Source organism: Lissotriton helveticus, chromosome 1_1, assembly GCF_964261635.1.
Source record: "Lissotriton helveticus chromosome 1_1, aLisHel1.1, whole genome shotgun sequence".
In the NCBI taxonomy this organism is placed as follows: Eukaryota; Metazoa; Chordata; class Amphibia; order Caudata; family Salamandridae; genus Lissotriton; species Lissotriton helveticus.
In genome coordinates this window covers 1080830974-1080853434 of record NC_136057.1, presented here as the reverse complement: position 1 = coordinate 1080853434, position 22461 = coordinate 1080830974, and the positions used below count along the sequence as shown (strand labels likewise).

General features: G+C 47.7%; 1 protein-coding gene across 2 annotated transcripts in view; it reads left to right on the top strand.

Moving 5' to 3' along the window:
• CFAP54 (cilia and flagella associated protein 54) overlaps positions 1–22461 on the top strand; it is a 2603731-nt gene that overhangs the window by 2313891 nt on the left and 267379 nt on the right. For both annotated transcript variants that reach the window (XM_078677994.1, XM_078677988.1), the window contains one exon: positions 21981–22160. In XM_078677994.1, coding sequence (XP_078534120.1) covers positions 21981–22160 — 180 coding nt within the window. The remainder of the gene's footprint in view (positions 1–21980; positions 22161–22461) is intronic.

Here is a 22461-nt window from a genome sequence, read left to right as displayed (position 1 = left end):
GAGTAGGAGGAGGAATCGCCATCGTCCACAAGAACACTATCAGAGTCTCGACCAACACCGATGACTCCCTCAGCACCGCCGAACACCTACACTTCCAAATCCACACCGACCCCAACACCACCCTCAGAGGAACCCTCATCTACAGACCCCCGGACCCCGACCACAGTTCAGCGACTCCATCGCCGACTTCATCAGCACACACGCCCTCGCCTCCATGGACTACATCCTCCTCGGGGACCTGAACTTCCATCTCAAGAACAAAAACGACACCAACTCTACCACCCTGATCGACAACCTTGCCAACCTCAGACTCAGACAGCTTGTCATTACACCCACCCACGCCGCCGGCCACACGCTTGACCCCATCTTCTCCGCAAGCCCTCACATCTCCTTCAACCACACCACCGAACCCCACTGGACCGACCATCACTGCATCCATTTCACCTTCAGGAAGCCCACCACGCACCACCACACCCAACAGATGCCTCGCCGCATCTGGGGCAAAGTCACCGAAGACCAGCTAGCCACCACCCTTGCCCAGAGACCACCCGCCGACCCCACCGACTCGACACCGCCGCCCACAACCTAAGACAGTGGATTGATGACTGCGCCAACACCCTGCTCAAGAAACCCTCCAACAGCCACACCAGCAAGAAAGGCACCTGGTTCACTGAAGACCTCCAGGCCTCCAAACGAACATGCTGAAAACTGGACAAGTACTGGCTCCGTGAACAAACACCGGGCAGCTACGCCGTCCACAAGGATGCCACCCGCAGACACCATCACCTGATCAGAGCCGCCAAGAGGGCCTCCTTCAAAGCCTGCCTAGACAACAACTCACACAACAGCAAAGAGCTCTTCAACATCGTGAAGGAACTCTCGAACCCCAGCTCCAACACCGACATCCCACCTTCGCAGGACCTGTGCGACTCACTGGCCACCTTCTTCCACCGCAAGATTGCAAACATCCACGACAGCTTAAACGTTACGACCGCCTCAACTACCACTGAGACATCGCCACCCCGACCACCACCCGCACCAACCGCCTGCTCTCCTGGACCTGCATCAACTACAAGGACACCAGCAAGATCATGAACACCATCCACTCCGGATCATCGTTAGACCCATGCCCACACCACATCTTCAACAAAGCCAGCACATCCATCGCACCCCATCTCCGGAAAGTAATCAACATCTCCTTCAAGACAGCAACCTTTCCGGAAAGCTGGAAACATGCCGAGATCAACGCCTTACTCAAGAAGCCCAAGGCGGACCCCAAGGACCTCAAGAACTTCCGGCCCGTCTCCCTGCTCCCGTTCCCGGCGAATGTCATCGAAAAAACTGTCAACAAACAACTGACCCGCTACCTCGAGGAGAACAGCATCCTGGACCCGTCCCAGTCCGGGTTCCGCAGCAACCATAGCACCCAAACCACCCTCATCGCCGCCACCGACGACATCAGGACCCTGCTAGACAACGGAGAAACAGCGGCCCTCATCCTCCTGGACCTATCAGCTGCCTTTGACATGGTCTGCCACCGCACCCTACGAACACGTTTACACGACGCCGAGATCCAAGAGAAAGCCCTGGACTGGACCACCCCCTTCCGCTCCAATGCCACCGAGATCATCTGCGGCGTACCCCAGGGCTCATCCCTCAGCCCAATGCTGTTCAACATCTACATGGCACCTCTCGCCCACGTCGCCCAACAGCACAGCCTCAACATCATCTCCTATGCCGACGACACCCAGCTTATCCTCTCCCTCACCAAAGACCCTCACACTGCCAAAACCAACCTCCACGAAGGAATGAAGGCCGTTGCCGATTGGATGAGGATCAGCCGACTGAAACTGAACACAGACAAGACGGAGGTCCTCATCCTAGGTTCTACCCCTTCAGCTTGGGACAACTCTTGGTGGCCAACAACACTAGGAACAACCCCGACACCCACCGACCACGCATGCAACCTAGGCCTCATCTTTGACTCCACCCTCTCCATGACTAAGCAGGTCAACGCCGTCCCGCATCCTGCTTCAACACCCTCCAAATTCTCTGCAGGATCTTCAAGTGGATCCCCACCGAAACTAGACGAGCAGTCACCCAGGCCGTCGTCAGCAGCAGGCTGGGCTACGGAAACCCCCTCTATGCAGGAATGTCGGCTAGGCTCGTCTAATCCTTGACATCCCCCGCTGCAGCCACATCACACCCCACCTGAGAGACCTGCACTGGCTCCCCGTCAACAAAAGATTAACCTTCAAGCTCCTCACCCAAGCACACAAAGCTCTCCACAACACCGGCCCAACATACCTCAACAGGTGACTCAGCTTCTACAACCCCACCCGCCAGCTCCGCTCCGCCAGCCTCGCCCTCGCCATAGTCCCCCGCATCCAAAGAACGACGGCCGGCGGCAGATCCTTCCCCACCTTGCCGCCAAGATCTGGAACACCCTCCCCACCAACCTACGGCAGACCCAAGACCTACTGGCCTTCCGAAGACTCCTCAAGACCTGGCTCTTCGGTCAGTAGCAGCCCCCCCCACCCTTCACCCCCCCCCAGCGCCTTGGGACCCTCACGGGTATGTAGTGCTCTTTACAAATATCCTGATTGATTGATCGATTGATTGATTGACATGGAATGTGCGAGGCTTGAATGATTACCGAAAGGTGAGACTGGTAGCAGCAAATTCAAGTGCCGTGGGGCGGACACATGCTTCCTACAGGAATTGCACCTCACTAGACAAGACTGTTTGTGAATCAGAGTGGGGTGGATGGGAGAGACATTTGTGTCAGGGTACTCCAATTATGCTAGGGGCACAGCTCTAGTCCTCAGAAAGGGAGTTCCTTGGAAAATGCCTGCTGCACTCTATGATCCACATAGGTACATGATCATTGCAGGGGTCCTAAGGAAGCAACTGGTCAGGCTAGTGTCGGTTTATGGGCCGGATGTGGAAGATCCTCAATTCTTCAGCGAGGTCTGGAGGCTAAAAGAGTCGCTCAGACCCGGGACTGTCTTGTGGGGGGGATTTCAATGTGGTTTTGAATGCAGGCATGGACAGGTCTGGTGATTCGCGCCGGCCTCATCCAAGGGCGGGGGAACAGCTCTGCACAATTATGGAGGACCACGACCTGGTGGGTGTTTGGCGACCCCAGCAGCCAACACAGAGCGAGGGCACATGTGTCTCTATAGCGTGCCTTTCGTGTTCCTGAATCGATTATTGGCTTACGTCGCGAGACACGGATGCAAGGATACTCACGGTTGCTCATTTAGCCTGATCCCTCTCTGATGGCGGCCTGTGGTACTTCGATTCGCGCGCCTTTTAGCTGGAGACTTCCCGCTGGGGTGCTACATGATCAGGTATTCAGGGAGTTGATAAGAACTGATATCATAGAATACTTTGAGTTAAATAGTGGGACTGTGGACCCCCCCTCTGTACTGTGGGAGGCCTTCAAGGCCATAATCCGGGGCAAGTGAATTGCCAAACAGGCAGGAGTACTGCGCTCGCTCCCGGGAGATCTCCGGTGCCTGGAAGAGGAAATTCGGATACTTGAGCTGGAGTACTTTGAATGCAACATCCTGGAAATCCTGGGCCGCCTTAAGGGGAAAATTGCAGAATTCGAAGTGGCAGCACAACGGGAAACACACTACCTGAGTAGGGAGGCTGGAGCGTGGCAGTACGGAGAGGGGGATTGTGCTGGGAATACACTGGCGGATTTATTAAAGAAGCCCTGGGCTAGCAAGTATATCGGCGAGCTGCGTAGGGACAATGGGGAGATAGTTGTAGGCCAGGAGGCGGTGTAGACAGAGATGCTTGCATTCTATACCTCCCTTTACTCTGCACAATAGACAGCAGTGAATCCGTACCTGCTTTCCCTCTATGACTCAATTGAGCTTGCCTGGCTGAGCGACGGGCAACGGCGATATCTAGATCAGCCCTTTGAGAAACAGGAGGTAATCCCAGTGATCCGGGCCATTCCTGTGGATGAGGCACCTTGGGTGGTTGAGATTATTGCCTCTTTCTATAAGGAACATGCATGGCTTCTGGTCCCTTATCTCCTCAACATGTTTTAGAAGTCATTGGTCTGAGGTACACTTCCTCCCTTTCCCGTGGGAGGCACTTATCATGACTATTCTAAAACCTGACAAGGACCCGCTGATGTGCGACTCCTACCAGCTGCTCTCAATGATAAATCTGGATAAAAAGATACTGGCCAAGCTACTGGCATCGCGCTTACTACCTCTGTTGCCTGAGGTGCTACGGCCTGATCAGTCCGGTTTCGTGTGGGACGTAGCACGTCTCACAGTTTGCACATTTTTTTCGTGACCATACAGGAGGTGGACAGTTCCTTTCCTGCTGCGTCTTTTTTTTTAGACGCAACCAAGGCTTTTGATACCCTGGAGTGGCCTTACCTGTTTGCTCTTCTTTCCCGCATTGGCATCAGTCTCCTATTTCTAAAATAAATTGCTCTACTGTACTCGGCTCCAATGTCAAGACTGAGAGTCAACGGTCAGGTATCCCCCGCTATCCCAGTGACCCGCGGCACATGACAGGGATGCCCTCTTTCCCTCCTCCTGTTTGCTGTAGCGACAGAGCCACGTGCGGCTAGGCTCCGACAGCATCATGCTAGGCGAGGATTGGACTTCAGTCCCAGAGTGATTCTAGTTTCAATGTACGCCAATGATGTGACTCAGTGCGTCCAGCTGAAAACCTGGACCCACTCATTCGGGAGATAGTCCGGTTTGGAGGAGTGTCGGGTGTCTCCATCAACTGGGAAAAGTCCATCATCTTTCCACTTACAGTGGCCACTGACCAGTTCTAATCGGAATTCCCCCTTCAGTGGGCGAGCTCCCTGGTAAAGTAAGTGGGGATCTGGCTCAGCCAGAACCTAGACGAACTTTGGAGCTACAACTATGGTATGCCCATGGAGTGGTTGGAGAACAGACTTAGCAGGTGGAGGTAACTTCCCTTATCCCTTGCGAGTCGCTTGGGCATCACGAAGATGGTGGTCCTCTTCAAGTTTCTTTATGTCTTTATTAATTTGCCACTTCCCCCACTCTGTGCCGTTTCAGCTTCGACTATGCTCGAGTCTGATAGAATTAGCATGAGCGGGCCGACAGCCCCGAGTGGCATGGGTGTTCCTGACGTTGCCGTTTGACTGAGGTTGGATGGCAGCCCCGGAGATGGAGCTGTACTACAACTGTGCCCAGGTGCAGTATGCCTATCACTGGGTATTCCTGACCCTCTGCATGCCACACAATGTCCCAGAAAGTGACAGTGTGGCTCCGATGCCCTATCATATGGCGCTATTTTGGTCCCAAGGGTGACCCCGGGCCAAGGTTTATACGGTAGGTTGCACGATGTGGGCATGCGAGAGCTGAGATGCAGAGCGCGATTGGAGACCATAATCGCCCCCACAATCCCACTCATTAGTCACCCGGGGCTGCCTTCCACCGCTGAGGCGGGGGTGAGTCGGCAACTGCGAGGGCTTCAATTGAACATGATGGGGTATTTGCTACCATCGACGAGAGATTAGGCAATGAGCACACAGGAATGGTGGACATGTTCACTTACTACCAACTAAGAGCAGTGTTGCAGCACTATATGAATCCTTTCCTACAGCACCACCAACATTCCAGGTGCTAGAGGACTTCCTGAATAACCCCTCACCACGAAAGCTCATCACCCGACTCTACGCTGGCATGCAGCGCACCTCCCCAATATTATTCCCCCTGCGCAGCGGGAGTGGGAGAAGGCTCTGGGGGGTCCGCTTGAGGATGGCACAGGGGCATACTGTTGCGCACAGCTGAAAGAAATGTTGCCTAATTACAGATTACATGTTGAGTAAAAAATGCCTAAAAGGGGTTTTATTTAGAAATTCTTAGTCCTATATCTATTTCCTGAATATCTATTGTTTTTAAGTAACTGTTTTTTGTATTTTGTATATTTCTTGAAAAACGACATTCCCGTGTATTTGATATCATTATTTTCATCTATTTGAGTACTAAAAAATTGACGTTTGCCTAGATTAGCTCAGTGTTCAAGACCACCAACGGTTGAACCGCTAGTAACTACATATATTTGATAAAAGACTAAGAATTTCTAAATAAAACCCCTTGTAGGCATTTTTTTACTCAACATGTATTCGATTGCCCAAGCCTCCAAGGGTATATTGGGTCACCCCCACCCTCTGATCATGTGTGTAATTACAGATTACGGCTGATTCATTTTAAATGTATTAATAGGTTGTACAGGACCCTCGTCTGGTTGCATAGAGCTAGTCTGAGCGAGGATGCGAGGTGTGCGCGTTGCCGAACCCCGGAGGCCTCCTTCATTCACCTGGCCTGGGAGTGCCCGGCAGTGGCAAGGTACTGTGAACATATTTTTGAGGTGCTGGTCCGGTTGACAAATGCTATAATTGAACACTCCCCCTGGTGGCCCTGCTGGGGTATGTGCGTAGTGTAGCTGCTGAGCGCAGGAAATAGTAGCCATGCTCTTGCTCTTAGCCAAAAGAAGGGTGGCTATTTGCTGGGGCCGCAGGCGCAGTCCGGAGGCAGCGGAGTGGCTCAAAGATGCAGCATTTTGCTATAATCAACTATCTGATTATTTGGAACTGATGCCTGCACAGTCTCAATCCAAAGACATATGGGCGCCACTGCTAAGTTACCTAGACTCCCTGTCCCCTGGCGACGGAGACGATGCAATGGCAGTGGCCTAGACGCTGTGCGCTGGCTAAATGTCATCGCCATGGCTAGTAGGCAATCTGGTTGCAGCTAGAACACTTCGGGGCATATTATCCACAGTCTGAGATAAAATTCTGTAATGACCGGATTTCCTGACCAAGTTATCAGCTCACCCAAACACCACAAACCCAGTCATCACGTAACTTCATCCCTTCCCAGACCCTATTTACAACAGTACCTGGGTACTTACCTGGGAATGGGGAACCCACAATATACAAGCTTACACAGCTAATATACCACTAAATCCTAGAGGAACTACGGGATTCCCTCCTATATCCTATGATCTCACCTTATAGCCCCACGACAATCTAGCCCGGGCTAACCTACTCTCACTCGTGTCTGAGAGCAGCTCTTTATAGTGTTCCCACTTGTAGTCCCACGACAATCCGTCCCGGACTACTCTACCCCCTCGCTTCTCGGGGAGCAGCTCCAGTAATAACGCCCTATCCTGAGCGATCTCTCTTTATAGTGTCCCCACTTGTAGTCCCACGACAATCCGGCCCGGACTACTCTACCCCCTTGCTTCTCGGGGAGCAGCTCCAGTATATGACGCCCTATCCTGAGCTCTCTCTCTTTATAGTGTCCCCACTGTCCTATTAATACCTCCTGCTCTCTATTGGGAATTTCCTAAGTACCTATATCTATCTATGTACCTAGGTAGGGGTCATGAAACCACCGTCGATTACATCCTCTTGACGGATGGTTTAAGACACCTAACCATGGATTTTAAACTCATGAAAAATATCTTAAGTGACCACTGTGCCCTTAGATTAGATATTAACTTGAACGATTTAGAAACCCAAACATTAACTATAGCAAACACCCTATCCCAAAATAAGATAGAACTCGGAAAGAGTAATGGGTATACCCTGAAATGGGAAAAGATCGATCCCACTCAATTAACCGAGAAACTGATAAAGATATCATATTCAAATATAGCAAAATGTTTAGATCCATCAGTAGAGGATGGGGTGGTCCTTGAAAACTTTAAGATAATCTTAGAAAAAACAAAAGGATTGCTGACTAGAAATACAAACTTAACTAAGCCAATTCCAACAGGCTGGTTCAACCATGACTGCACTGTGGCGTTAACCAATCTAAAAACGGCCCTCAAACGACCACATAGAGTCCACCAACAGATACAGCATCTCAGGCTCCAATATAACAAGGCTAGGAAGCTGAGAAAGCAAGAGCTAAAACAAGCACTTTGGGAGGATCTCCATAAAAGTGCAGTTACGAAAAACAGTGAGTCCTTTTGGCGGATAGTTAAGACTCCTTTTCTATCTGATTCTAATAGCCACAAGATAGAAGTGGCCATAGAAGAGGAAATTTGGGTAAATCACTTCTCAAAAATATTCAAACTAACATCCCCGATTGAAGGGCTAGATCACTCTCTTCCCCCGGTTGAATTTCCAATCCCTCTGCAATTTGACATACTCGATGTAAACCAGGCGATACAATCAAGTAAAGGTGGTAAAGCACCTGGCCCCGATGGGGTCCCAGCAGACCTTTTTAAACACCTTCCGGATCTCTGGGCCCCTATACTCACAAGAGTGTGCAATGCAGCAGAGAAATTGGGATTGATGGAGTCCTGGTCCAATTCAATTATGGTGCCAATTTTTAAAAAAGGGGACCGCCAGGACGTAACATGCTATCGCCCAATTTCATTGTTGGACTCCCTGGGCAAAGTAGTCGGAAGAGTAGTACTCGAACAATTACAGCAATGGGCATATGACAGCAATATTTTATCTGATCTACAATTTGGATTTAGGGAAGGCTTTGGAACTGTAGAACAGGCCCTTAATTTAAGTATGATCGTGTCTAAATATATTCATGCAAAGCAGGGGACAATGCACATGGTATATGTTGACTTGTCCGCTGCGTTTGACTGCGTATCTCATGCGAAGCTATGGACTCTCCTGAGAAACATGGGGGTGGATCCCAACCTCCTGGATTTCCTGAGAGAACTATATGCAGAGGCTTCTGCAAGAGTGCGCTATGGTACAAAAGGGGAACTTACAGCGCCTTTCAGAGTGGAGCGGGGAGTCAGGCAGGGGTGTGTCCTGGCCCCCTTTCTCTTCTCGTTATACACAAATGGACTGGAGGAGGCGATGTTGAGAGGGGGACAGGACCTCCCCAGATTAAACCAACGCCTGATCCCCGCACTACTTTATGCGGATGACGCGGTCATTTTGGCCTGCACACCAATTGAACTCCAGAAGTCCCTGACCAAGTATGCTGATTTTATGAGTGCCTTAGACTTGCATGTAAACGTTAAAAAAACATTTGTTATGGTGGCTGGCGGAGGACGAAAACGAACCAAGAATATTTACTTAAATGAACATAAACTTGAGAGGACTCCCCAGTACCCCTATCTGGGCATAATGATTGATGAAAGGTTAAACTGGAAGGCAGCCATTGAGGCCAGGAGGCATCTTTTTAAGAGAGCAATCGTAGCACTGATGAACTTCTCCAAGCGACTAGGATGGAGACCACCATCTGAACTGCTAAAAATCTATGCAGCAAAATGTCAAGCAATTGCATTGTATGGGGCTGGGGTATGGGGTCATACAGATGTTAGCTCTCTCCAGATAACAGAGAATGCTTTTATGAGATTTCTTCTATGTGCTCCAAAATGCTCCTCGATTTATGCATGTCATGTTGAATTAGGAATCCCATACTTAGAAGACCTGATAAGGGTCCAGCCATTGTTACTCTGGAGGCGCATTTGGGTCTCGGACAAAAATGCGCTGACAAAAAACATTTTATTGGATTCCATGGTGCTGGACTGCGGCAACAAAATAGCATGGCTTACCTATGTCAGGCATTTCTTTCAAGACCTGGGACTAGAAAAGTATTATCTTACACCTGACAAGCTAACCGAATTATCAGAAAAAGAGTTGAAGCAAATAGCCCTGAATCATTTAGAGACCCTTAGAAGTACACTGGTATCATCTAAACAATCTGTACTACATGCAAACATGGTACAGCTCACCCCGCAACTCCAGCCCTATCTGACATTATGTTATGTTATGTTATTTATGGGTCTTGTATAGCGCAACGGCTACTCCAAAGGAGTGTCCCGGCGCTTTTGTGCTCCAGACCCAGAAAAGAGACTGAAAAACATAACAACAGAAAAGCTAAAACATAGGATGTAGATAATAGAGCTCTAATCAGAGAATAACCAAGTCTTGAGACCCTTCCTAAAGGCCAGCAGATTGGATGTAGACCGTAGGGACAAGGGTAGGGAATTCCACAACTGAGGGGCCAAAAATCTAAAGGACCGCCCTCCCAGGCGTGCCCTCTTTATACGTGGCACTGCAGCCAGTGCTAGAGACTCCGATCTTAAGGATCGCGTCGGCCGGTAAAAAGCCAGCCTCTTCTGCAGGTATTTTGCACCCGTGGCATGCAGTGCTTTGTGGGCTAATGTCAAAGCCTTGAACATTATCCTCTTCCGTATGGGAAGCCAATGGAGGGATTGCAGCAAGTTAGAGGCGCTGGCTCGACGATGCAAGCCGAAAATAGCTCGTGCTGCAGCGTTCTGGGTCACCTGCAAATGCTGTAGAAGGTATTCTGGGAGACCCAAATACAGAACATTAGCATAATCCAATCTGGATCCAATGAGGGCCTGAACGATTATTCTCCGGTGTTCCTGGGACAGTAGAGGGAAAAACTTTCGAAGCATCCGGAGAATGCCGAAACAAGTTCCTGTAAGGGTTGCCACCTGGGAATTGAGCGTAAGCCCATTGTCAACTTTAATTCCCAGGTTCTTAGCCCAATTGGACGCCTGAGCTGGAGGGAACTTGTCGGCAGGCCACCAACCATGCCAGTCCGGTTCCAAGGGACATCCAAAGAAAAGTATCTCTGATTTATCCGAGTTGCACTTGAGGCTGTTCAGATGGAACCAATTAAAAACAGCCCCAAGGCACTCACGGATACTTTCCCCATCAAATTCTTCGCTCTTACGGCAGGTGAAGAGAAGCTGGGTGTCGTCAGCATATGAGATGATCTGGGCCCCGTAGGACTCCACCAGAGTCGCCAGAGGGGTCATGAGGATGTTAAATGAAGTCGGGCTCAGTACTGAGCCCTGAGGAACTCCGACTCCCAATGGCGGCATTTCGGCAGATCCAGGAGGGGCCCAGACCGTTTCCCGGCGGTTGGCCAAGAAGGAACAAAACCAATTGAGCACCGTCCCCCCTAGACCGATGTCATGAAGTCTAACGAGGAGATCCTCATGGGGGACGGTGTCAAAGGCCGCCAACAGGTCTAACATGACTAGCATCACCCTGCCTCCGTCATCCAGCACCTCCTTTACAATCTCTGAAACTTCCAAAAGCGCCGTCTCGGTACTCAAGTTGGATCGAAAGCCCGATTGAGACGCGTGGAGAAGCTCGTTAGACTCCAGGAAGTTGGAAAGCACGCTATGGACGTGCTTCTCAGTGCTGGAAGGAGCGAAATTGGTCGATAGTTGGACGGGACTTCTGGGGCAAGGTTGGGCTTTTTGAGGAGAGGAATCACCATAGCCTGTTTCCAGGAAAGTGGCAGAACTCCCTGACTCAATGAGAGGTTGAGAATAGGATTGGCTAGTGGGTTGACAACATCTGCCATTTTGGCTAAAAGTTTTGCCGGACAGGGATCACATGGTGAGCCAGATTTAAGGTTCCTCATCAGAGCTAAGGATGACGCAATGGTAAGAGGCGGGAAGTCCAAAAGCGCCGGACCAGAGATAGGCTGGTGAGCTATCTCATTAGACAGGATCGAGGGATCAACTGCCGATCTCGGAGAGAAGGAATCCTGAATCTGTCTAATTTTGGTCGTAAAAAAATTGGCAATAGTGTCCGCCCAGTTCTCATCTGGAGCCTCCTGATCTGAGACCGAACGTGAGGTAGTAAATTCTCGTACGATCAAAAAGATTTCCTTACAGGAGTTAGCTGCTTCCTCAATTTTTTTAGCAAAGTAGCACTTCTTAGCCTGTACAATTAAAGCATGATATGATTTCATCATGGACTTGTAGGTCTGTTTTGCCTCAGCGTCATATTGGGCCCTCCATGCGCGTTCAGCGACTTTGCATTGTCTGCGGGATTGGGCGGCCTCTGCCGTAAACCAGGGGGCCGAGGACCGTTTGGTGTCAGATCTAGGTGGCTGTAGAGGGGCTAGCTCATTCAATCTAGCTAAGAGCCAGGACTGCAGGGTATCTAAGTCAAGCTCCAGATACCCCGTCACGGAGAGAGGATGGTTCACCAGGGCCTGAGATAACATGTCGGGAGATACCTGATGATACGCCCTATAGTTACTTCCCCGTTGCCTGGATGCCCTGATAGATGGTTTCTCGGTGCCAGATATTTGAAAATGTGCTAAATGGTGATCGGACCACAGTACAGGCAAGAGTGCAGTAACCACAATTGGTGAGGTGGTAGAGATCAGTACTTACGACAAGATGCTTCTGACAAGGTTCAGATGTAACCTTTCTCATAGACTCGTAGCCTTCCCAGTAAAGAATACATGGGAACCAATGTTGGCTCATTGTCCACGTGATGATATCTCCCCACAGTCCTGTATACATACCATATTGTTCTGTAAATATTTTAACACCCACAGAAAAATCTGGTTACTTCCCCTGTTAAAACGCTGGGGCTTTAGACAATGCCGCCCCGCCATGTTATCCCTACAAATGTTAGATTCTGAATGCACTTGCTATCATGTATTACATTTTTTAAAGTGCATTATAAGGCACAGGAAAAATCTTTAAATGCTGAATTACTTAACGGAATTGATTCTTTTAATATTTTAGAATCCTGTAAAAAAAAAAATTACGATAGATTTGATATTTTTAAACATGTATATGTACAACCTGTCTTGCTGCTTTTATGGTTTTGTAATGTCTAAAACCGAATAAAGATATTATTATTATTACTGGAAATATCTTCTATCTCATATGAATTATTATCCCTCATGTAAGGGATAGGAGATCCGACCCTCTCACCACAAGAACTGCCAAATTATTACATTCAAGAATTATTCCCTAATATGATTTGCACTCTCCCCTGTCATCAGTTACCTTCTCAGAAGGGAATGTCCCATCCTTCTGTTCGTCAGCACCTGGCTAAAAAGAAAGGTTAACCCCATCATGGAAACAATACTCAGATGTAAAAGGGGTCTCTTTATTACACAACTAACAAGCAATCACCAACACATACATTTATATAAAGAACTGAAAAGTAAAGATGGTTAAACATGAATGCTCTTTATGACACAATAATAGAATGCAATCACCAACACATATGAGAAACTAAAAGGAAAGTGATTAATTGTGACATACAAATAGGTAGCTGAAAGAAAAGTGATTGATTATGAACAGATATAATTAGAACATTCGCAGAACACCTCACCCTATTAAGAAGAGGTCCAACTCTCTGTTCCCCTTTGGTCGAATCAGGACTCTCTGCTCAGTGAGCCACCATCACCAACGGGCCAACCTCTGTTGTTCCTCATGGCCTCTGCACCTCACTGGCTCCAACTGCTCTCCAGATATAACTCCACCAACTGTCCTTATCAACTCCAAAGAATCATCTCCAGGTGTAACTCCAACTGTCCGCTGTACTCCAAACTCCAAACTGACTTTATCCACTCCAAAAGACCACCTCATCACTCCAACTGCCAGCTCCTCCTGGTTTCTCCAATAGACAAATCCTTCTGACTCAAACTGTATCTGGCTCATTCTCAGCACACTGCACGTTTCCTTCTGACCATGTAATTCCAACCGCTCCAAAAACTATCTGCCCACTCTGCTCTCTTGCCCTCTGATAAGATAGAAAGCTCTCTCCTCATGAAAATTTCCAGTAGCAGACCGACTCCCACCGAATTCCTGTACCAGCTTGCAGGCTCCCTGCGCACCCGCAGTGGCCACTTGCGTGTTGCGTCTAGGACCCAAGAGACAAACACATTCCTTCGATAAGAACCAGTCTTCACCGGCTCCTCTCTAGCACATAACAGGCTAAACTCTAAACATTACCTTTACCCTCCAAGCGTCTCAGACAGCCGAGGCAAGAACAAAGAGGGCTTCTCTCTAGTTTAGGCCTCCAGGCCCGAAAAGAGGCAAAGAAGGCACAAAACCATGTCAAAGTACATAAGTAAACCCTACAAATAGGCAGGATTCATGAGTATATACTGAGATGGCGGTGGACAACGGTCACCACTAGTCCAAAGGGTACAAATTATCCTGTCACTACAATATCGCAATGCGCGATTAGCGTGATTTTAATTATCGCCGGCTATCGCTGGATTACATCTCTGTGTTAGCAGCGTATTAGCAACGCTTAGCTAACAGGCGATGTGAAATCCTGCAATAGACTGCGATAATGAACATTAGCGCGTGAAATCCTGCGATGATTTAACAGCGCTAATGTCAGGCTTGGTAATAGGGTAGTGTGGACTTAAACCTAACAATCCACCTCCCATAGGCATTAATGGTAAGTCAGGTTTCAATCAGGCGATAGAACATTGTGATGATGGGGGCTTAGCACGACTTTTGTCATCGCGGGACAGCTTTGCTAATAGAGCGAAGTTGTTTTAGCGACCTTTTCCGTGCGCCTACCTTGCATGTCATTAGCGATAATTATCGCTGGCATGCAAGGCAATAGGAAAACCAGATGTTAGAGCTGGCTTGCTAATATGGTGATAAAAATATCGCTGCTTTATCGGCAAAAAGGGCCGCTAAAGCGGCGATAATGCCCTTGCTAATATGCCCCTTCATCTTCAATTAGACGAGAGAGGAATCCACCGTACCTGACTTATCCCCGCCCGTTCTGTCTTTTCCTTTCTCCTATATCTTTTTTTGCTTGTTTTGGTTGGCGCGGGACCCTGACTTATCTTTTGGGGGGACTGATGCTATGGAATACCAAAAAGAAATTTAAGGAAATACGTAATGTGTTTCAGTAGAAATCTTTGCTTTGTATAGCACCACTGCACAAGATTATTTTGTTAATGGTAGAGCTTGCCAGTAAGTTTGCAAGGACCAACAGTATGGCTCAGTTTTTGTATTTCTGTGATTGTTTACTCTCTTAAAATACAATGAAAAGAACTCTTAAATACATTTAAAAAAAAAGAAAAATACCAGCTCTGGGTACATATAGTACCACTGTACTAGGTATTTACAAGTAAATTTAATTAATTAGATGTAAGCCAATGTTACCATGTTTAGGGAATGAACACACATAACTTAGCAATGGTTAACAGTGGTAAAATGCACAGAACTCCAAGGCCAACAAAAACAAGATCAGCAGAAATGGAGGAGTTGGTAAAAAGTTTGTGGAAAGCCCAACCTAAGGCTGGCAGGTCTATCGGATAGAGACATCTAGCCGAGGATTGCTTACCTTTGCATTTCCCAGGTTTCAGACTGGATCCAAAAGATTTTTGTATGAGCTGTTCCCCTTCGTCAATTGTCTCTGTGCAGCGTCATCTGCACCAGCAGTGACGTCCACGTGACCTATATCATCAGTGCGCTGACGTCAGTTTTTTGCTTTCCATGCCAGTTAGCGCTGATCCAGAGAAAAAGCTACCCCTCTGCTTGTTTTTAACAGAATTTCTGTGACGTTTTGTCGAGCTCTTTTTGGAGGAATTCTTCCTTCTGGTTGTGTTGTGGATGTCTTCGAGGAAGACAGTGTTTAGCCGTGTAGAGCCTGTCATCGCACCATGTCGGTTACACACCCACATCTCCTGTGTCTGTGGTGTCTCGAGCGCAACTACGACTCTAAGTCGTGCTCGGACTGCCAGGCCACGACACTGAAAGCTTTGACAAAGAGGTCCCTGAAGCTGCTTGTGGCCCAGAGATTGACACCATGTTGTACGACTATTCAGAGATCTCGCTCCCGATCGAGAGAGATACGCAAGTGCTGCCACAAGTACGGCCTGCTCCGTTCTCTCCCAAGCAGTCAAGGACGGGCAACGCTACGAAGTTCACCATAAGGTGCGTTTGGATACGACTGACTCACTGGGAAGAGTAGTTTCATTAACTGTGGCACTTAGACGCCACACCAGGCTGAGAACATCAGGCTTTTAAGGGGACGTCCAGGCTACCCTCATGGATATGCCCTTTGATGGCAACTGTCTATGGCCAAATCCTTGGGCCTCGCAGTTGCCCCACGTCATCCCCAGTCTGCCAATTGCCCCTCTCTAGGCTACGGAAGGGACTTTCAACTGTGCCAACCATATCCCAGTTACCGTCCCACACAAGCTTCTCAGACCACTTGGGTCAGGCACCAATCTCCCTGCAGCCACAGCATCTAAGCCCTCCTAATCTTGCCCTACAAGATCATGGGAGTCCAGGTGGTGGCAGAATCAGCCATCATCTTCACCACTGTCAGTCCATAATATTGGGCAGGTGGATTTTACAGATTATTCAGAGGGGCTACACCATTCCCTTTGTATCCTCCCCTACTCCTTTGCCTCCATCTCATGACCAGCTTACGGAGGATCATTTGCCCTTGCTCCATGAGGAAGTCATGGCTCTCTTGGCGATGTGAGCAATATAGATGGTTTTAGTGTCAGAAGTAGGCAGTGGTTGCTATTCCTGCTGCTTTCTGATTCCCAAACAGAACAAAAGGCTTCGCCTATTTTATCTGGGAACCCTCAACCTCTTCCTCAAAATGGAACATTTCTAGATGCTCACATTAGCTCAGGTTTTGCCCGCCCTGGACCCTGGAGACTCAATGGTAGCATTGGATCTGCAGGATGCCTATTTTCCTATCTTCGTCCTGCCTGCCCATCGATGTTACCTGCAGCCTACAGTAGGCCACAGGCACTTTTAATTAATTGTGCTCCCTTGTGGCAGTACCAGCCCCCCTTGGGTGTTCACCAAGGTGATATCAGTGGTCACGGATCATCTGCGCAGATCAGGGATGCCAGTCATCCCCTATCTTGACGACTTGCAGCTGAAGGCGGGCTCGCCTAGGCTGTTGTCTCCCACCTCCAGACTACAAAGGACCTCCAGCATTGCCTGGGGTTTACTATCAATACGCCGAAGTCACACCTGACTCCCTCTCAGACGCTCTCTTTCATTGGAGTTGTTCTGGATACAGTGCAGTTACGTCCTTTCTTCCAGAGGACTCTGGTCTCCAGTGGAATCCAGACTCTCCATAAAGATGCTGGAGCTCCAAGCGATCTGACTGGCATTGTGTAATGACAAATTTCTCCGTATGTTTTGGTGCTTCTGTCAGTCACCAGGTCATTACTTACCACACCCTTTCTCAGGTTATAGAAAGACACCACACACCAAGGAATACCAACAAATGATATGCTCTAGGGTTTCTTTATTACATGATAATAGGATGACAAAAGAAAGAAATAACTAAATATCACAGTAAACATTAGCAGCAATCATCAGCACATAGATATACATAGAGCCTGAAAATAAAAGCATAGTTAGATAAAGTTAGATATACATCGAACACCTCACCATAATCTTAGGCGTCTTGTCATCTGAAGAAGGGTCCGTCTCTCTTTCCCTCACTGGTTGGTTCCGGACTCTCTGTGGCACACACACGTCTGCACGTCTGCACTGTGATGTATCATCAGACCGCCAAAACACCAGACCAGCATCTCAGCGTCTCTCCAGCTCTCCGCCTCTCAGAAACTCTCTCTCTCTGCATCTCTCACGGACCCCCTTTCTCTAATATAGAACTCTATCCTCTATCGAAGCTTCTGGAAGAACCCGCCTACCTTTCTCACAAGAGTCCTGTACTTTTCCACACCAAGCACCCAACAGCAGCTGGCCAAGCTTTTGTTCTGGGGCCAATGCGAAGAAGGCACATTCCTCCTGATAAGAACTGGTCTGCTCTGGTTCACTGCCGGTGAACAACACATGTAATCTCAAATATCACCTCTCACCTACAGAGGCTCAGAAGATGGCTGCAGTTTAGAATATGGAGTTGCTCAAGCATAGGCCTCTACTACTTGGAAAGCAGAATAATATTAGACCACGTCAAAGCCAATAGGCTAAACTCATAATTCACCTAACTCAAATAACACTATGCACTTAATCCCTCAGTATCCACTATGGAGCACATGTGTGCACCATCACCAACAACTCTGCATCTCGACATTCCACACCTTCTATTCTTTGGCAAGATTATTGTAATGCAAGACCATCCTACATGAAGGCTAAAGTAACATAGCACACTAAAATCAGTACACAATGGTGGTGATCGAGGGTCATCACAGATCATCAGACCACTAAAGTGGCTCATGCACTACACATTGAAAGCCTTTCCAGCCTCCATCAAGGGAAAGTTGGTGCAGGTGTTCACTGACAACACCACCACCATGTGGTACTGCAACAAACAGGGCAGGGTAGGGTCATGGAGCCTTTGTCGCGAGGCCGTCTGTCTCTGGAAGTGGCTGGAACAGCAGGGCATATCCATGGGGATTTAACACCTGGTAGGTTCTCTGAACACCATGGCCGATAAACTCAGCCATCAATGCCTAGCAGATCATAAATTGGTTGGAGGTGGTGCAAGGTCTCTTTCAGCAGTGGGGAGAGCTGTGGTTATATCTGTTTGCCTCCGCGATGACACACAATGTCAGCAGTTATGGGCGCTGGAATTTCCAAGACGGCTATCACTCAGAGACACTTTTCATTTTGAGTGGAGCTCAGGCCTCCTGAATGCTTTCCACTTATACCGCTTCTGTCCAGAGCTCTCAAGAAGCTTAGGAATGACCTGGCCCAAGTCATCCTTGTGGCTCCAGGTTGGGCATGGAGATTCTGCTATCAGAGCTTCTCAGCATGAGCATCAATCCTCCTATCAGGCTGCCACTTCGGGAGGATCACTGTTGCTGCAGCAGGGGAGGGTCCTCCACCTGAACCTGTCAACTCTACACCTTCTTGCGTTGGGATTGAGTGGCGACAACTGACAGCTGTTGACCTTCCTTCCAAAGTCTCCAATGTTATCTTGGCAGCCAGGCGTACCTCCACCAATATGGTATACGCCTGCCTCTTTCTGCTTACCTTTCTGATGTACTTCTTTTTATTCTTACCGTTGCTCAGCAGGGTTCTGCTCTGGGTACTGTAGAGGGTTACCTTTCTGCTCTGTCTGCATTTTTGTGGCTGCCTGATCAACCCTCTTTTTTAGGTTTCTTATAGGTCTTGTAAGTATGTTTCTACCTTCTCCTTTCATTAGGCCTCCGTGGGATCTTAATATAGTTCTTACCTGCTTAATGTCTGCCCCTTTTGAGCCTCTCCATAATTGTCCCTCTGGCTGCTCACTATCTAAACAGCCTTCTTGTGGCAATAACATCTGCCTGGAGGGTGAGTGAGCTGCAGGCTTTATCATCCATGCCTCCATGCATGTCTGTTTTTCCAGATAAACTGGTACTTTGCACTAAGGCCTCTTACTTGCCAACATTGATAACACAATTGCATGTGGGCCAAGCCGTCACCTTGCCTGCTTTCTACTCTCCTCCAGATCCCTCAAAAGAAGAGCAGAGGCTTCACTGCCTAGACCCAAAAAGAGTGTTGTTTGACCACAACGAGTTCCAGGTGAACAACCAACTTTTCGTGGGGTATGTTGGAGCAACGAAGGGTTGGGCAATGCAGAAATGAACCATTACGCACTGTGTCTCTCTCTGTATTAAAATCTGCTACACACTGAACAAGAGGCAGCCCCCTGATGGCTTAAGGGCTCATTACATCAGGGCTAAAGCTTCAGCCACTGTGTTGGCACGTGGAGTCCCAGTCCTGGACATCTGCCAGGCAGCAACGCGGACATGGACTGCACACGTTCACCAAACATTACTGCCTGGACAGTCAGGTCTGCAAGGACGGTCATTTTGCCCATTAGGTCCTTCAGGACTTTTTTGTTTAGAATTTGTCTGCAGCGAACCACTGGGGATGGTATTGCTTGGGTATCTATTCAACCGTGAGGAATCTGTGGCTAGATGTCTCTATCAGATGAACAAGTTACTTACCCTTGGTAATGCATTATCTGGTTGAAACAACATCTAGCTGCATTTTCCTTACCGACCCACCCAGACTCAGCGCTCTAGAGTCAGGGCTGGTCCCTTTCAGGGCACTAGTTTGGACGCACCAGGGTCAGTGCACATAATGGCTTTGCACTTCTGGCATGGAATGTTGTAAAAAGTAATTGACGTCAGCGCACCAAGATGGCACCAATATAGGTGACGCCGACATCACTTATGGCACAGACATCACCAACAACTCTCTGTAGAGCTGGTTGACACCACCTACTGGCGTGCAGGGGTAATGCTCATGCAAAAATCTTCCAGAACCAGTCTGACGCCTGGGAAATTCAAAGGTTATGAATCTGCGGCAAGATATTGTCTCTACCAGATGAAGTGTTACTGAAGGTAGTTAACGTGTTCAACAGGAGGATAATCATCAATGATCTGTGGTCACAACATTTTCTCCAGAACCCACTTTGAGACGCATATATATAAAGATTGAGCTTTTGATTAGCCCCTGGTTGTTTGCATTATTAATGAGTTGTCATTGACTGGGTGGGCTGTCTTTAACTCCATGGAATTTCATGCAAAGTTTCAGAGGGCTTTAAGTCGTCTCCTGCAGCAAACCCTCTACTCTTCTGCCAGTGTCCCTTCTCTATTGCTGTCTTTGTGCCCCTGCCTCAACCTCATGCTCCACTCTGCAGTGCATAACGTGGTCTCCATTGATACGGAACACCTGCCAGCTGCCATATTTTTCCTCACACTGGCCTGGTCGTGTTCTAGCTGTACCAGTGTTGGTTAAAATGCTTTACACGCATTGGCAAAGCCAAATCATTCTAAAATAGCTGTTGTGCATGTGTGCACATATATAGCAGCCATCTAGCAATGGAGTTTCAAGAGTAAGGCAGGATAGCAACAAAAGATAGTAACAAACGAAGGAATGACTTAGTGACCAATTGACATAGGAAAATAGGGCAGCTATTTCAGAAGAGTAAAGCCAAAATCATTCACTAGTGATAAGTCTGTGTATGTCATCAAAACTTTAATCTTATTCATGAATTGTTAAATGAATATGAATATGTAATTGAAATATAAAATCATCTACTATCCAAAAAGAGATGGCTCTTTAATCTAGATTTTTAATACTACATTGAAAACATTTGGCTGTGGGAAACGTGGTTACTCCGTTTGACAGAAAATGCTGCACCACCTTCTGCTCTGGCACTGCCCTCGTTACAGTAGTTTTGCTAGCGTTTCATTCCGGATGATGGGGTTAAAACGTCACTCTTTCTGTGAGAGACCCCTCTGCTCTGCTTTACCCAATATGGAAATGGGTGAAACAGGGATGGCATGAAAGCTGCAGGGCAAGGCTGCCGGAAAAAACTCAGTCACTCATGTTTCTCGTTCATCACCTCGCCTGTCTGTTCTGGAAGCCATGGATGAACTTCCACATCTGGAATACCATGCAGGAGGCTGCAGCTGGACTTCTTGGGACTGATGGAGAGAGTGATGGCAAGTGCGCCTGATGCCCACTGAAAAGCTGCTAATGGCTGGCAGATATACAGTCTGGGCTGGTTGTGGATGTGAAGGTTTCTCTCCGCCCCGGATCGTGGGCAATCCTTGTGTTCTGTGAACATAAAGCTAAAATTGTCTTTACCTACAGCCTTTCACTCACCAATCCCCTCCCTTGTCTCTACATGCAAGCCCCTATTAAAAGTGTATGTGTTCTACTGGAAAATACAGTAGGTTTTGCCCTTGCTACCAGGCACTAACCTATTGGCTTTAGCAGTGTTTTTTTGCCCATGATGCAAGTGTGCATTGGTTTGCATGTGTGGCGGGCATGCAAAAAGGGCATCAAGCCATCCAAAGCAAAAACATATATATTGACAAAACTAGTCTGTTCGCTACCTCTAAGGACCTTTTGGCCTCTATTAATGCTTGTTCAATTCTGAGAGCAACATTGAATGTAAAGAAATCAGTCAAATATATGCGAGTCTAAGGGAAAATGGGCATCAATCATATTAAAATTCCTTCTTAGTCTCATAATCATAGATTCATAAAAAGCAATCTATGGATGTCCTTGTCAGGTCACATCTCACAGTTTTTGGCCTTTCTTAAAAAGAGTAAAAGGGCCTAACTACAGTAAAGATCCCACAAAAATGAAACAATGTTGCTTCTCCTCTATATTTAATTGCAAGACTTGCATTTGCTAGTGACTACTATATTGCACTGTGCAATTTATTATAAATATAAAAACAAACACTAATATACTTAACCTTACGATTTCAGGTGAATGGCAGACGAAATGGAAAAGAGAAAAAGGTATTAAAAATGAAGCTATCGTCCACTAAAACTTCAGAAGCAAAAGTCAATGAACAGGGTAGCATGGCCAACAGCTCTTCTGATAAGGAACTTTGTTTTCAGTGGTACCGTCCAGCTTTCGAAAAATCTGAAGATGGAGAACCGAAGGTACAATGAAGTAGGATATTTGTCTAGCGGCCCTAATTTTAATGATTTCTTCACTTTGAATGTTTTCTTTCAGTTTACAGTTACATGTTTACATTATCTACTTCAACGCACATAAGGTAATTAGGTAATAACGTAGTCAGAAGAACTGATCACACCAGTTTGGAAATTCAGATAAAACCATTCGAGGTCTTTCTTACAGGACTCTGTTGTAAGTAGAAGATGTGATGTAGTGGCAACTCAGCCTTCATTGGAACCTGTTGGCCTGGGTTTGAATGATGTGATATTGAGAAAATTGTTTACT